At 36.2% G+C, this 17,291-nt stretch overlaps 1 protein-coding gene across 4 annotated transcripts in view; it reads left to right on the top strand.

The window, feature by feature from the left end:
• USP34 (ubiquitin specific peptidase 34) overlaps positions 1-17,291 on the top strand; it is a 242,333-nt gene that overhangs the window by 221,413 nt on the left and 3,629 nt on the right. For 3 of the 4 annotated variants that reach the window (XM_047745811.1, XM_047745812.1, XM_047745814.1), the window contains 7 exons: positions 1,647-1,725; positions 3,465-3,591; positions 4,235-4,342; positions 5,489-5,593; positions 5,710-5,834; positions 6,835-6,958; positions 15,428-15,507. In XM_047745811.1, the coding sequence (XP_047601767.1) occupies positions 1,647-1,725; positions 3,465-3,591; positions 4,235-4,342; positions 5,489-5,593; positions 5,710-5,834; positions 6,835-6,958; positions 15,428-15,507 (748 nt within the window). The remainder of the gene's footprint in view (positions 1-1,646; positions 1,726-3,464; positions 3,592-4,234; positions 4,343-5,488; positions 5,594-5,709; positions 5,835-6,834; positions 6,959-15,427; positions 15,508-17,291) is intronic. The other variant, XM_047745813.1, reaches the window with a different exon arrangement.

Here is a 17,291-nt window from a genome sequence, read left to right on the forward strand (position 1 = left end):
CAGGCAGAGAGGCAGGCAGAGAGAGAGGAGGAAGCAGGCTCCCCGCTGAGCAGAGAGCCCGATGCCGGGCTCGATCCCAGGACTCTGAGATCATGACCTGAGCCGAAGGCAGTGGCTCAACCCACTGAGCCACCCAGGCGCCCTAATGAGCTACTTTTGAACAGCTTTTGTTTTCAAGGTTTGATTTTGGATTGTTTATATGTGTTTTATCAGTATCATAGAATTAGGTTGGAAGGAATCCTCATGTATGGTCTTAAACCTAAAGCTTGAATCCTTCTCTCTCTTGTGATTCATCCTGTCTTATGCTTTGACAGTTCAGTTCTAGAGGCCTCCAGGAACACCTTTGGATGAAACTTGCATTTTTCATTCTGTTTAGCCCAGATTTATCTTAACTGTAAGAATTAGCCAGAATAACAAAAAATCATCTTTATAATTGTTCAGAGCTACAAAAATTACTGAATGGCTATAAAGGAACTCTACAACAAATTACACACAATTCCTTTTAACAGTGGGAATAAAGGCCAGGTTAATTTCTTAAAGTGTTTCTATATATTATATCTAAGACTTAGAGGTAATGTTCTTTATTAGGCACACATTTTTTGGCAGCACTTCCTTGAAAATAGTAATTTGTGCTTAACCCAAGATAGGGTTATTTCAGATTATCTTCTTCAGAAAACTTTCATATTTGAATCTTTATTAATGAAATGAGTTAGCTATGCTTTTGCCGGGACTCTAAAGGAATTCTTTTAAAATTTTGCATTAATTTTGAATACCTTGTGTTTGAAAGGTTTACTACTTAAAGCTTATTCTCAAAAGAAAAAAAGAAGGTGGGGGGCGCCTGGGTGGCTCAGTGGGTTAAAGCCTCTGCCTTCGGCTCAGGTCATGATCCCAGGGTCCGAGCCCTGCATCAGTCTCTCTGCTCAGCGGGGAGCCTGCTTCCTCTCTCTGCCTACCTGTGATCTCTGTCAAATATTAATAAAATCTCTAAAAAAAGACTTTGAGTTTTCTTAATTCTTTTTTTAAATTTATTTTTCTCACCATAGCATATACCCTCCCCAATGTTCATCTTAATTCTTTTTTGAAAAAAGGGGAAGAAAATAATCTAACTGAAGTAGAAAGATTCCAGCTATGCTGTATGTATCTACTACATACAGCAGCAGTTTTTAGTACCTAATAATGAAATTAGGTCTGTTAACAAGAGCAGTACAACTACTTTTGGTAATTATCACATAAATTATTTTTAAGACCAAAATGTATTTAATGTTTTTCCCCTCATGTTTCTCTTTCTTCCCAAGAACCAGCTGACAAGTGCTTGGATAGTATAAATGTATTCTGTTACTCTCCAGAACTTAACATAATCTAGAAGATATACCCATTATAAAAATAAGCATTGTTTATATTGAGACTTTAAAAAAATATTTCCATGATACCTCTCTTCCATCATTGAATTGCAGATTTTCTACATGTTACATAGAGGATTTCTTAATATTAACTCCTTTTATTACATTACTAGGAAACAGATATAGCAGTCTCCCTCTCCTGTAGTTAGAAAAAGGCCAAAATTACAGTTTTCTTTTTTTTTTTTAATCACGTAATTTTCCATTCTGATTCAGAGTTCTCAACCTGGGCTTTTTGTATTCTTCTAGTGCCTTCAGAATACTATTAGAATCTGATGAAGATAGACTTCTTGTTGTATTTAATCGAGGGTTGATCCTGATGACTGAGGTAAATATTTTACTTCATTTTACCATAGATACAGTTTATTTTAATGTTCTCACCAAGACTTTTTTTGTGTGTGTGGATATTTAGAATTTATGCTAGACTGTTTTATATAGGTTTCTGGATTTGATTATATATTAAGTGCTAATTTATATTCCAAGAATGATTAATAGTTTCTAGGTTGCTGTTTTATCTGTAGTAATTTCATACTTTTCTTTGTATTTAGAATAACCACTGGAAATAGACTGGTTTTATTCATTCCATTTGTAAGGGTAGAAATAGATGAAATTCATATGATATGATCACTGACATAATTTCTCAAGAGCTCACTTATTTGATAGTTAAGAAACGGAGATTAGCATCATGAGAGGAAGCCATTGAGTCTTTTACAAGTGATTTAAATGACCTCTTCATTCTTCGCACAATTCTTGAACATCCACAAACTGTGAGATGACTTTAAAGCCCTCGAGGTGCATTTTACCCTTAGTCTAATAAAGGAGAGAAGAGAAAAGAGTATATGCCAAAAGTACCATGTGAAGTAAGAGGTAGGAGAGTCTTCTTTAGTTAATGATACTATAGAATAGGAATACAACATGTTTAAAACGGTACTTCGAAGAATTTGGACTTGTAAAGATAAGTGGGAGAGCATTTAGGTAAATGACATGGTCAGCAGAGGCAAGAAAGTATTGTTGTATTTGAAAAATGCCAAGTATTTCTATTTGGCTACAACGGAAAGTATATGAAGAGTAGTGAGAATTTCATTGTTTCATTAAACAGATGTTTGATTATCTACTCTATGCTAGGCATTGTACTAGGCACTGGGGATATAGCAGTGAATAAGACAGACCTGTTTCCTATCCTCACAGCTTATAGGTTAAATGCCGTACAAGTACATTGTTCAGATTATTTGCTGCCATCGATTCTAGACCAACTAGAACCAGTTGGTCTTAAAATGACTGGTTCTCCCAACTGGATTTTGAACTTTGAATTGTGGATAGAATATAGATTATAGGGAACTGATTCAAGAGGATTAGAAAAAATCCTTTGTGTAAAATGAAGTAGGAAAAAAACTAAAGATTTTGAATTAAAAGATTTAACAAGCCAATATGATTAAAGGAATTCTTCTTTTGGAGCTCTTTTTCCTCATTCAGACTTAACTGTTGACAGCCATTTCACCATTGTCTTTCTTCCCAAAGACCTGGAAAGTTAGTTAAAGCAGTTACCCAGTCTGCCCAGTCTTATTGCCTGCTGCTTTGTAATTTCTAAGGCTTAGAGTAAACAGTAACCAAAAACAAACAAACTGATTAAATAGATTATTCCTTCAGGCTGAAATGTATGCATAAAATATTAGCTGCGAAGGTGAGCACTATTTTGTATTTTAAAGAGCTGACAGGGGCGCCTGGGTGGCTCCGGTCATGATCCCAGCATCCTGGGATCGAGCCCCGAATCTAGGGCTCTCTGCTCAGCAGGGAGCCTGCTTCTTCCTCTCTCTCTGCCTGCCTCTCTCCCTACTTGTGATCTGTCTGTCAAATCAATCAATCAATCAATCAATCTTTTTTTTTTTAAAAAGCGGGGGGAGCTGACTTGGGAGAATTTGACTTTTAGGTAGGAGAAAGCAATGACTGTGCACATGTGGACACACATAAAATCTGAAAACATCTGTCGCAAAAGATGAATACTACCATATTGTGGTTCAATAAAGTAAAAATGAAATGAAGTTTTCCATTTTTTAAAATCACTTGTAGTCTTTCAACACACTGCACATGATGTACCATGAAGCTACAGCTTGCCATGTGACTGGAGACTTGGTAGAACTTCTGTCAATATTCCTTTCGGTTTTGAAGTCTACACGCCCGTATCTTCAGAGAAAAGGTTTGGTCATTCCTACTTCTTATTTTTGTTACTTTCAACATTTAAAGAGCAAAATAAGGATTTCAGACCACAGCCTTCAGAGAATTTGTCTTCATCTCCGGTTTATGTACAGAAGGTGGGGCTGATGCTGACTAACCATAAGGACATGTTCATCATGACCTAGTATTAGGCTGAAGTGCTCTGGTTTAATCTCTTATGCCTGCCTGAAAAATAGGCAAGCATCCTGTAAGTGTTAAGATTTAAGAGCCTGGAAAACATTTTGAAGCTCTGAAACAAAATGAGTGTTTTGTAAAGGTTCTCCCAACTGGAAACCTCCATGGCTTAGGTTAGATCATTTTTAGTTTCAAGAGAAATAACTATAAAACCTCTCTCTTATGTCCCTGTAAAATTACATGTGAACTCTGAACTTCACATACATTTCTAGAAAATGAACGTGTTCATCCCTCAGATATGTGTTTTAAGAAATCTAGTAGGTTTCACAGTAGTAGCTGGCTCATGAAAATGACCACTTAGCTTTCACCAAAGATGTTCATGTCATTAATTTGATTTTCTTGGTGTTGGCATTCTGTAGATAAAAATAGAAAATAATTGTGAAGAAATTTGAACTCAAATGGCATATTTATGTATGCTTTTGTATTTGCAGATGTGAAACAAGCATTAATTCAGTGGCAGGAGCGAATTGAATTTGCCCATAAACTGTTAACTCTTCTTAATTCCTATAGTCCTCCAGAACTTAGAAATGCCTGTATAGGTAAGTTACTTCGAAATATATCTGTGTAAAAACCTAATGGATGAAGATTTTTGTGGAATATTCTTTGTAGGATGTGGTATTAGTTCTGCACGGTTTGGAAGACATTTGTACTTTCCATGTGTAACTCACAGGTTCTAGAAAATCTAGTTATATTTTCAACATGCCAGTTATTACGTTATATGATCACAGGCATGTCATGTAACATATCTGGGCTCTTTGACCTTAGGTTATTTCTAGATCTCTTCCAGCTCTGAAATCTTCTGGTCCTAGGTAAGTGAGGTAGGATCATGCAGATGTTTTGCAAAGGAGAGCTGATACTGTAAAGGGTTGGAGAGATTATTTGACTGCCTGTTCTTTACCTAAAGATACTTGTAGTACTTGTTCTTAGACTCGCAAGTATTTTACTTTTTTATTGATTATATATTTATAATAAAGTGATAATTTTGCCTGTTAAAGGACCCCCATTTTAAATTTATATTCTATTTTTTACTAGTTTAGAAGCCATTTTAAAAAGTCATCTTTAGAGACTGTAACTGTTTATTCCCAGGTTCTTAAAATGACATGAATAACTGGCTGTCACGTATAAGCAGTCAATTTTGGCAATCATTGGCCTGATGTTCTTTGGAATTACTGGCCTATACTTTGGTAACCTCTGATTACCAATAGCCTGTCATCATGAGCTTTACTTCTATGTGATTAGGGGATGAGCATCAGTCCAGCTAGCCTCATGAAACATTAAAAGTAGACTAAGGATTATGTCTTAGATCCAAAGAACTTTGAGCCTTAGATTTCTGTCTTTAGTTGCTTCGGTTGATTTTATGAAGACAGTCATTAGTATGCATTAAATATTTCCCTTAGCATACTTCTCCATAATGCTTCTCTTGGATAAATAAAATACAAATAAATAGTTTTAAACTTTGGTTTCTAAATGATGACTGTGTTTGGTTAATAACTTTGGTCCAAATTTGATTGAGCATCAGACAGAATTTCTCCCAGTGTCAGCAGCTAAAACAGTTTTAGACTCATTAATAAACCTTTTCACCTGCCATACTGCTATTAGTCACCCTAACAGGATTTGTGAATTTGAAAGAAGCAAATCAGGTATCTTCCAGCTTTTTAATACTCATACTGTGTTTTTATTTTCAGATGTCCTCAAGGAACTTGTGCTTTTGAGTCCCCATGACTTTCTTCATACTCTGGTTCCATTTCTACAACACAACCATTGTACTTATCATCACAGTAATATACCAAGTATGTATTCATCTAGCACAGTACTTGAATGTGGTTGGCATTTAATCTTTGTGCACACTGAAGCATGGAGATTTATTTTTTCCATTTATTCTTATTGTACACTTTTAATGTCTTAGTGTCTCTTGGACCTTATTTCCCTTGTCGAGAAAATATCAAGCTAATAGGAGGGAAAAGCAATATTCGGCCTCCGCGCCCTGAACTCAATATGTGCCTCTTGCCCACAATGGTGGAAACCAGTAAGGTATGTTGGGATGCCAGGAAAACCATGTTTCTGTAGTACACAGTAATTTGAAATTTCCCCTCTGGCAGTTATATTAGACTTATAAATGACCATTTTGTGGATCCTAAGAAGATTAGACTCATTTGGACTTTTTCCTTTTAGTGCTCTGAAATGTTGGTTGAGTATTTGCAAAATCAACAATAAGCACAAGTAGTAAGTTTTTTCCTCCCTCAAAAAAAACACCTGAATAGAAAGTCTTACTAGTATTCTTCACTAGGCTAAATTATAACTGGGTCATATATCTAAACCTGAAAAGCCAAGTTAGGTATTTACTATTGTTTAAATTTGGCCATATAATCAATGACTTCTTTTACTGCCCTTTAATTCTAATCCTTTGACCTAGGCTTAATATCATCGATTGATAGATTTATCATCATTTGTAGTCGGATTCTTCTTTTCTCTAATGCATATCCTAAAACAATGCTAATTCCAAATTATGGAGAGAAGGTACATTGATACAAGATAATTTATCTCCGTTTCAACATTTTTTTAAACAATTTTTCCCCTTTATCTTTCTTTACCCCACTTCATTCACACTCTCCCTTACCCACTATCTTTGGAACTTAAATACACTTCTTATAAAATATTAAAAATAATTAACACTGTAGTAGCCATTACAGAAATCATTTGAAATCTATTTCAAAAACCAAATTTAATTCAACTTTTCTTGATGATGTCTATAGAACTAAAGTGTCACATTTTAAAATCCTACAGTAATTTTACTTGATTAAAGTATATAGAAATAATGGGTAATTTTAATTGATAGCATTTGCACACTGAAAATAAACTTGTAACAATTAAGATCTTAACATTACTAGAAACTTGGAATTTAAAACTAGGTTCTTATAGAATTTAAATATTTAATCAGCTTTTTAGTTAAACTTATTACATTTGCACAAAATATGCTCTTTAATTTATTATACAATTTAAGTGCAACCATTTTATCATCTTTAACCTTCAGGGCAAAGATGACGTTTATGATCGTATGCTGCTAGACTACTTCTTTTCTTATCATCAATTCATCCATCTATTATGCCGAGTTGCAATCAACTGTGAAAAATTTACTGAAACATTAGTTAAGCTGAGTAAGTATAAAAGATGAGCAGTAAATTCCACTGAATTATTTTAAGCCCCTAGCCACAAAGGAAGGGGAGACAAAAATGAGACAATTCTTTTTTTCTTTTTTAAAGTGACTGTTTAAAAATATTAATTATTCTTGGGAACATTTTTATTTTTATTAAGAAAACACCAACTTACTGGTTTCCATTGAATAGTTCTGCCCAGAGTTTCAGCTGGCCTATAAAGGAGTGGAGTAGGGCTGATCACTTTTGTACATAGAAGCCCAAGTCCTCCTCCATCTGCCCAGCAGAATTTAAAAACAAAAACCAAAAACTACTCTGCTTAGGGAGGCATGCTTAGAGAGGTGGACTATCCCAGCCCTGATCTTGAGGATAAGATGAGATCTATAGTGCCAGCTGTACTTTGGAGCTGGCAATGCCTAGAGCAAACTGAGTGGGCTTGCCAAGGTGAAGCAGAGGTGCATATATGAGTAAAATAGGAGGTAAGTCTCATGAAATAGAGAGGTGAATGAGAAGAAAGGAAATTTGAAAAGGAAGGTAGGAGAAATAGAAAATAAAATCATCAGTGAATTTTATAAAAGGAAAAAAAAACTCAAATTACAAGGATGTGCTTGAGACCTATAGAATTGCTCCCTTTGGGTGAGTTTTTCTAGTTGATAGGTCTTTAGAGGACGTGTCCCTTATCTCAGGACCTCCAGAGTTCCTAGGCTTTGTGTGTTCTGTGAGTCTTACTTCTTTAGGGATGGCCTAGGATTCTTTCCCAGTGTTCTATAGTTCCATTCCAGAGCATAGGAAATGAAGTGCTCGTGGAACCACCAACCAGGTCAAGAAACAGAATATTGCCGTACTCTAGAACTCCCCCTTGTACTCTTCCTCAATCCCAACCCTTTCCTTATATGGAAAAGGTTTTGATCCATTTTAAGTAGGGCAAAAGTTGTGAACATACCTTAGGTTTCGTTACTGGAGAAGAAGGATGTGGTAACAGCTCTCAGGGATAATTCCTCTTCAGAAAACCCATCTTATTGGTAAGTGATTAGAGTGTCTTCACATTTGAAAGGTCTTTCCTTCCACCTGTTATCATTAGCTGGTTTTATACACGTGTGGCTGAATTACCAAGTGGGGATGGTTGGGTAGGGGAGCACATACTGAGATTGGCCATTTCATGATTACACATTTCGGTCATGGCACTTGGTAAAAAACTAAAACCTAGCAGTGGCAGTGATCAAATGTGAGAAAGTGTCCAGGAATTCTAATAACGCAGCCTTACTCCCAGATAAGGAGGGGGAGTTATTAAAATGCTGACCTTAAGAAAAGTTCTTGGTAATTGTGTTCATGTGATTTATATCAGAAGTTATTTGAGGAGCTGTTTGAGCTGCTTGAACAGCTCTGATCAAATAGTGAATTTCTACCCTCTTTGGGACTGTCTTCTTCAATACAAAAACAGTTTCAGGAAATTAAATATGGAGGAGAGGAGGGAGGGAAAGGACATAAACTTAGCCTTCAACATTAGCTGAATCAACTTTCCATAGTGTTTTATACTCACATTCTTCTTGTAACCATGAAGCACTGTTGATGCTGCCTCCTAGTGTTTAGTTTTCTACATAAGCAATATTCTGTAGAACTTTCTGTGAGGACAGAAATATTCTCCAACTGCCTCATCATCCTTAATATGATAGCCAGAAGCCATATGTGAGTGGTGAGAACTTGAAATGTGATTTAAGAAACAATTTATTTTAAGCCAGATGTGACTGGTCGCTATATTGAGTAGAAACAAAAGCCTTCACAAATTAAGCAGGAAAAGAAAATTTTCAGGGTTGTATCTTTTTCTCTTAAATTCAATTCATTCATGTGCTTTTATTAGCTCCTCCTACTCTGCCAACTTCCCTGGGACTCATGGTTATTATATCAATTAATGCAGAAAATTAGACATTATTTTAACAAAGGCCTAAAAGCAGTGCTTTCTCATGCCTCATTTGAATGAAAGGAGTATGCCCCAGTGTTTAAAGTTAACTCCCACCTTCAGATGAAATGATTATTTCCAGGGAGAGGCACCTAGGATAGAGCTTAAAATAAAGTCCACATTAATGACTGAAATGAAGAGCAGAGATTTGCTAAGGAGTTCTAATTTATGTAATATCTTCAGGAAATTAAATCTGGCAACAGGGAGAGGGAAAGGTAAATTTAAATTGTCTATGTCCTTAGTCATTTAAGCCTTGAGGTTAGATGGTCAGAGGGCCAGAATATTGTGACCATAGGTGGGATTGACTCAAGACTTGGATTGCAAGTCACTTCCAGTTTTGAGGGAAAGTCTTTGTCATAATTGTTATATGGGTAACTGAGCAGATTTTAAGATTCGTTAGGAGATTAAAAAGGAATTATGTAATAATTGCATATTAGGGTTGCAGGTACTAACTAGTAAAGTAAGGGCTGGGGTACTTTTGAAGTGAGGGTAGTCAAGCATGGGGTTAGGGAAGACAATGAAGTGGGGGTAGAATTTTGGGAGAATGCTTAAAGCTGCTGACTGCCATGTGAAATAATGGTGTGTCTGAAGCTACAGTGTTTTGAGAATTTAAAAATAGCAGAATTTAGCCCAAAAAGCTGTTAAAAAAAAAAGGTAGTAACAGGGTTTGGCACTATTAATTTCTAAAATACTTAATAAAGATCAGTAATTTTTTATTTTATTAGGATTTACTACATACATGAATTTATAATTGAAAATAGCAAAAGGTAAAGACACCATATCACTCACAGTCTTGCCCCCCCTCCTTTCATTAACTTTTTAATCTTTTTTGTGCATCAGAACAGCAAATACAGATTTATTTTTTCTTTCTTTTACATTAAAGTAAACTATACAGTTTAAAACGATATAATGTAGATACAGAAATATGTAGGCAGAAAAACATACATAGACAAAACAGCCTATAGAGAAACATAAGGATACATGAGGAATTTTTTTAAATTGTGTTATGTTAGTTTTTGATGTAGTGTTCCATGATTCATTGTTTGCATATAACATGAGGAATTTGAAGACAATAGAGATGACCTGTCAGACATGTGGAAATGGTATGGTTTTGAGAGAATCAACTGTCTAAGGAGAGAAGGGGAAAACTTTTCCACCACTTAGACTAAAATAGATTACAGGAGAATTAAATATTTAATTGTGAAGAATAAAATAATAACTATTAAAAATATAGAATCATATGGATAAGCACCTTCTAGTTTGAAAGACCATGTTAAGCAGGACATAAAACCCATAAACAATGGGGCGCCTGGGTGGCTCAGTGGGTTAAGCCGCTGCCTTCGGCTCAGGTCATGATCTCGGAGTCCTGGGATCGAGTCCCGCATCGGGCTCTCTGCTCAGCAGGGAGCCTGCTTCCTCCTGTCTCTCTGCCTGCCTCTCTGCCTGCTTGTGATCTCTCTCTGTCAAATAAATAAATAAAATCTTTAAAAAAAAAAAAAAAACACAAAAAAACCCATAAACAAATATAAGTTTTTGGCAATATAAAAATTGAAAATACTACATGTTGAAAAATGCCATAGACTAAAGAACAGCTAATGGGGAAAATATTTGCATTCTTTTTTTTTTTTTTTAATTTTTTCAGCATAACAGTATTCATTATTTTTGCACCACACCCAGTGCAGATATTTGCATTCTTAACAGATAGCTAGTATTGGCAATATACGAAGAGTTTTTAGGATTCAATGAGTTGGGAAAGATCATTAATAAGTAAAGGACATCAACAAGCAACTCCTTCACACATAACAAGTAAATGTTTGGTAACCAAATGAGAGGTTGCCCTACCTTACTAATGATTTCTCTTTTCTCTCATTTTTTGTTTCCAACTATGAGACAAAGTTTTGATGGTATACCTAAACAGTTTGGGGAAAGAAAAGATGTTATAATGGAGTCAGTTCTGGGATGCATATTAGCATTATCAATTTAGATTGTTCATAGCCCTTGATCTTGCAGTACCAGATCTAAGAATCTACTCTACTTACGAAAGTGTCCAAAAACATACATTGGGTATTTATTTTCATTCAGTTTGTATTGGATAAAAATGGAAAACAAATGTCCATCAATAGGAGCTTAGCTAAGTAAATCTGTAGTTTGTCATACAGTCTTTAAATAATTTGTATTATATATAGGTCTTTAAAAAGATAGGAAATGACTTTGGATTACATGCGAAAAAGCAAATTGGAAAACAATATGCAGAATGTGACTACAATCTTAGAACAAGAGGAAAAATCACTTAGTACATGTGAAAACACACACACACGTGCGCGCGCACACAAAACCTAGGGGATTATACTCTAAACTGTGTATGGATAAAATTACGGGTCAAGGTCTAGGTTAAGTGACTGTAAATTTTATATTATTTGCAATGGTCATTTGTATTGGGGAGAGGAAACAAAATTTTTAGAAAGTAGTCTAGGAAACTGTATTGCAAACTCATATAATTTTTTTAAGGAACCATACATGTATAAAATTAACACTGAGATGCTCAAGTAAAATTAAATGACATTTCTAGATTTCATCTTTTAATTTAAATTTTCATTTTCAGAGATAAAACAACCTCTCACCTTTACTATGTAACATTGCTTTTGACAGTTTTCAGAATGCATTAATAAATGAAAGTAAAAAACAGTAAAAGGAAAATTTTGCAGGCAACATGAAATCTGAAATCTTCAAAATCTTTAGAATTAAAAAAAATTAAGATAGTTGGTAAAAGTAAACAGATTAGAAATTCAGATTATAAAAAAGCACAGCTCTGGTCCATGCTTTACCTTTTTTGATGTCAAGATGGTACTAACTGGAAAGACAACTGGTTAGCTGTTATCCAAAAGACTTTTTAAGGTGACTGAATATATCAGTGATTCAGCGCATATCAGAAGGCAGCTTCTACCAGTCTACCAGGGGAAGATCCATTTATCCTTGGCTAAAACTTAGTAATAACACTTAATATATATATATTTATAATTTAGTTGATTACCAGTCTGTTAATTTACAAAGAGGAAGAACTAATACAGGGATCTGAATATTCCATGGTAGGGCCAGCAGATTTTTTTCTAGTAACCTATATGGGAAGCCAAATAAACAGCAATTGGTTGCTTAGTGGGTATAAGTCAGAATAAGGGGATATAGAAGAATCAAGTGTGTGATATTCTCGGGCTCAGATGTCTTGATTCAGTCCCATGGTAGAGTATTAGTTGTGGGCTTTCATCCATTGGCAAAAGCTACCACTTCCATGGATAATGCTTGGGTGGGCTAAACACTCCTATAGAAAACCAGACAATCCGAACACAATTCAGATAGGAGACACCCTAAACTAATAAATATACATAAAAAAGATTTCATCCTCACACCAGTCATCTGAATTACCATTTTACCTACAAAAACAGTTTTTAGAAGATTTTTAGTTAACACATCTAGTAGCATATACAGTATAAAGTATTAATAATGAGGAAAGGTATTTGGGACAGTTTTTGATTATTGTATATTAGTTCCTTTAGATGGGTTAGGGTAAGAAACAACTGAGGATATCTGAAGTCACAGGATGAAGAAAGCTGAATGGGCAGAAGCCCATATGTCTTAGGCCTGCCTGTCCTGTTTACTAGGACAAGGCTTGGACATGTGCCTTGATTGCATCTCTCTGTGCTTTGTACCCAGTAAGTAAGGTATCCCAGAAGGTTATTGGAGGAAGGTGTGGAGTAGGATGGCATTGACCTCTACCTTGAGTCACATAGCCAAGATACGCCTGATCCTCAGTGTTTTGTGAAAATGGTAGAAACTGAAACTGTTGCTCTGAAGGGATGGCCCTCCTTCCAAAAGAGGTGCAATTCAGAGAGGAAATAGGACCATTGAAAGAGGTATCGTTGACTCACCATGGGTGGCAGTGCTTTCCAGAGTGTAGTGTATAAAATGGTCCGTGGAAAATAATTTTATATTCATAAATATATATGGGTCTTACTATGTCACAGAAATATATAACTAGTATACCAAATTTGTGACTTCCTGGATGTTCTGTTGCCCAAGGCTAACGTAGTATTAGCTTTCCTAAGTGAATCTAAAGAACAGTACTAAGTAAACAAATAGTACAGTGATGGACATATATGAAAAAAATATGAATGATTGAAGTTTGGGAAAACACTGATTACTGAAAAAATTATAGGCTTCAAAGTCAAATATACCAGAGATAGATGTTTTGCTCACTGGCTTTTGGGATGAACCTGAGCAGATTACATAATCTCTCTAAATCTGATATCTTCATTGAGAAAAGGGGAAATGAGAATGAAACAATGCCTCCCAAAGTTGGTAAGAAAATTAAATGTAATTATCCGACACACCTAGCACAATAATTGCCAGCATGTATTTATTTCCTCCTTCTGTTGTAAAATAAAGATACTAGGATCGTATTATTACTTGGCAGTGATCTTAGATTATAGAAATCCTCTGTGGGTTGTTTATTGTGGTAGTACTGGTTTTTTTGAAGTTGTGGAAAATAGGAATAAATATTATATTTTACTTTGAGGAATAATTGAGGAAAAAGAGTAAAGACTAGAGACTCTTATACTGTAATGTACAGTCTACTTTCACCTGAGAGGTCAGGACAGCCTCTAGTTCAGGGTTTGGCAGACTCTTTTCTGCAAAGGGTGTACTTTTTGGCCATATGTATGGTCTGCGTCATACATTTACGTTTACAATCTTTTAAGAATACAAAAGTTCTTCTTAGCTCACATGGGCATACAAAGACAGGTTGTGGACCAGACTTGGCCTGCAAGCCGGAGTTTGCCAACCCTTGGTCTACCTTTATGGGTAATTATGATGCAGGGACATAGAAACTCTTCCCTATACCCAACAATTTTGATGACATGCCTTTGTTTGCTTATGTGTATTGTGTTCTTACGTTGGGTAAATGCCTCCATCCCCAGTCAGATTAGGTTAGGATAAAGGAGAATGGTGCATAGATTTCCTTGGGGGGGAGAGGGGGTCTCTCTACGAAGGGATTAATCTTGACAGAATATAATAAATAGACTTACCCACAAAAGGTATTTTGGCATCCTTGGATGACTGATAGGACCTATCTTAAGATTTCTTGAATCCTTGGTCCAACCCAGAGGTTGGCAAACAATAATAGCCTGCATGCTGCCTGGTTTTGTATAACCAGTGAGCTTACCTGCGTGCTTAGGAGGGTTTTTATATTTTTAATTTTTCTTTTTTTAAGATTTATTTATTTGACAGAAATCACAAGGAGGCAAAGAGGCAGGTAGAGAGAGAGGAGGAAGCAGGCTCCCCGCTGAGCAGAGAGCCTGATGCGGGGCTCGATCCCAGGACCCTGGGATCATGACCTGAGCCGAAGGAAGAGGCTTTAACCCACTGAGCCACTCAGGCGCCCCTTAATTTTTTTTTTTAAATGCTAGGTTATTCTAAATATTGTGTGACACACAAAATTTACATATGATTCAAATTTCAGTATTCTTAAATTTTATTGAAAGATAGCCACACCTTCATCTAGTGTTGCCTTTGGCTGCTTTTATACTACCTCTGCAGAGTTGATTAGTTGCAACAGAGATCATTTGGTGCAAAGACTTAAATATTTACTGTTTGGCCCTTTACAGAAAAAGTTTGCTGACTTCACGTCTAACTCATAATTTTTTCTTACCTGGAGGAAGATAGTTTTTATTATATTTCTCCCTCTCCATCATCATAATTTCGCTGGAAGTGGGAGTATGGAGAATGGGAAATTTACTTACAGCTGTGGTATAGCAACTTCTGTTCTTTGAGAGGTAGGAGGGCAGAGGGTAGGGGAATACATTTCTTAGAGATATACTTGACATTTGGAATAGGAAGAGGAAAGGTTAAAACAGTAGAGGTTCCAAATAGGATACTGACACACAGCCAAGAGTGGTCTACCCGGAAGAGCTTGGGGACAAGTCTTGAAGCTGTTAGACTCAAGAACAGTGTTTAGGTAAATCCACCATAAAGATAATTCTCCCTGTTTTTGGATAAACAAGGTAAAAGAGGAAGGAACAGTATTTCTAATCCTCCACATCCTCTTTTTAACTTTGTCCCTCCTTCCCCTCCAAGCTTAGCTAGTCTATGAAAATTACCTAATATGCAGATGGTACCTTTATCTAAGAAAGCTTTAGAACCACTTGCAGTACCCCCTATTAAATTGTCCCAAATAAAGTTCTAATACTTAAAAAGCAGAATTGGTTTAAGTTACCTCAGATCCTTCAGGGAATGAGGTGTGGAATATGAATAAATTCAGTCAGCGTATACTGCATTTTAAATTATTTCACTGGTTAAAGCACTGGAATGAATTCTTCCCCTTTAAATATTCTGTGTATTTCTCAAACATGTAGAAAGATGCATAGTTATGACTAGAATACCTATAGAATTGTACCTGCAGAGTTGAATACCTTAGTAGTATAATTTATAATTATAACCTATTCTGATTTCTTTTCAAATATTAGGTGTCCTAGTTGCCTATGAAGGTTTGCCACTTCATCTTGCACTGTTCCCCAAACTTTGGACTGAGCTATGCCAGACTCAGGTAAAGAAAATGAGTTTTAGATGATTTGATCTTTCATCTCATCTGACCATTTGGTCAATAATTTTAGAAACAATGGATTGAACACAAACTGGAAATTAAAGATGTTTTAGAATCTTGGTAGATAAAAGTATGATTAATGAAAATAATAGCTATTGAGTATTGGGCATCAAGTTGCCCTTTGAGGTTTTTATTTCAGTAGATTTATACCACAGAGGCTGTTTGAAATGAGCTATTGAATTTGTAATGTATTGATCACTATAAACAGTCATGCTAAAAGTCCAACAAAACAGGGAGGGGTTTAGGAGAAGAAAGCATGTTCCACTTCTTGCTCCCCCTCACCTGCCCCATCTCTCTTTTGCTCCCCTCCACCCTTCAAAGCTTTAGCAGAAACAATTTCATCAGTCTGTCCTTTACCTCTTCCCTTCCCTTGGAGAGGTTTTCAAGAGTCTGATGCACTTGTTCTTGACTGCAGTCTCACTGAGATCAAGAAACACCGCATCCTACCTACCTGAAGTATCTAAAAGCCAACTCTTTAAAATAAAGTGGGCATCTCAGTAATGCTTGTTTAATTGTGGGGGGAGAATGGCAGGGACATGAAGGGGGAAACCAGATTGGTCCTAAGATTTGGCTCATTCCTTGGATCAGGCATAAAGGATCCCCACTTTCTTTAGACCCGGGGGTGGGGGGGGGGGGGAATTGGTTTTGTGCTTGGTTGCAGTCCCCCATCCCCAGAGGAAGAGTGTTGTATTTACTTTACTTTGGCTTAAACTTTACGCAAATTCTAGTATCTGAAACATGGAAACATTTTATGCCTCTGGTACAGGCAACTGCCTAGGCTGTAATGCAGTTTCTTCTCCTTGTAGACATGTGTCAAATGGTGTTGGGATAGTTGTTTCTCTCTCTTCTTGTTCCAAACTGTGAACTTCTCAAGTGTAGAAATGGAATCCTCTCTAGCCCCTAAAGAAATGTCACTTTATTTTCTATAATAGGAATCTTTGAACTAATTTATGTTGATCCCAGGGCCTTATTTAGTACACTGGGGACTTTGAGAAAATGACATGCTGGTTGGTTTTTTTAGCTGAGTGGTCAGTTCAGTAAATTGGAGCAGACCTCTGCTTTTTCCCTCTCCCACTGCTGCTGCTCTTTTCATTCTTCTTGATCTGGGTAGTTGGTTTTTTTTTGTTTCTCTGCTCAGTCAGTCTGTTGCTTCCCTGTTGTTTTATCTACTCCAGCATTTTACTGCTCCCTTTATTGGCTTGTTTTCCAAAGAATTCAGCGTCTCCAAAAACTTCCTCTAAAACAATGCCAAACTCTCTTCAGGCTTCTAGAGCCCTGCCAGCTTGGTCGAAGCAGCCATCAGGAAACCTGGGCAGCAGGCAGAGGCTCTGGTTGCTAGAATAAGGCCAGTCTTCCTGACAGCAAGCCTCTGAGGAGCTGGGTCCTGGTTGTGTTAGACTCCTGGTTTCTTGGGTGAACTTGAGTGTACTTACCAATTCCTTACTCTAATAAAATATTTAAGTATATAATCTATACCTATTATCTAAACTTTTGTCCTATTTTTAAAAATAGTCCATTTTGTCTTCCATATAAATGATTATTAAAATACATATAATCTAGGGAGTATATCCACTTAAAGACATACTACTTGTGTTTAAGAGCCATGACCATTTAAAAACAGGAAAACCAAATTTTAGTAAAATTTCCATCTGTTGGGGACCCACTAATTATCTTTGTGAGATAATTTTAAAAATTTTGCTGTTTACCTTTGCAGTATTCATGGGGGG

This window comes from Lutra lutra, chromosome 9, assembly GCF_902655055.1.
Source record: "Lutra lutra chromosome 9, mLutLut1.2, whole genome shotgun sequence".
Taxonomy (NCBI): Eukaryota; Metazoa; Chordata; class Mammalia; order Carnivora; family Mustelidae; genus Lutra; species Lutra lutra.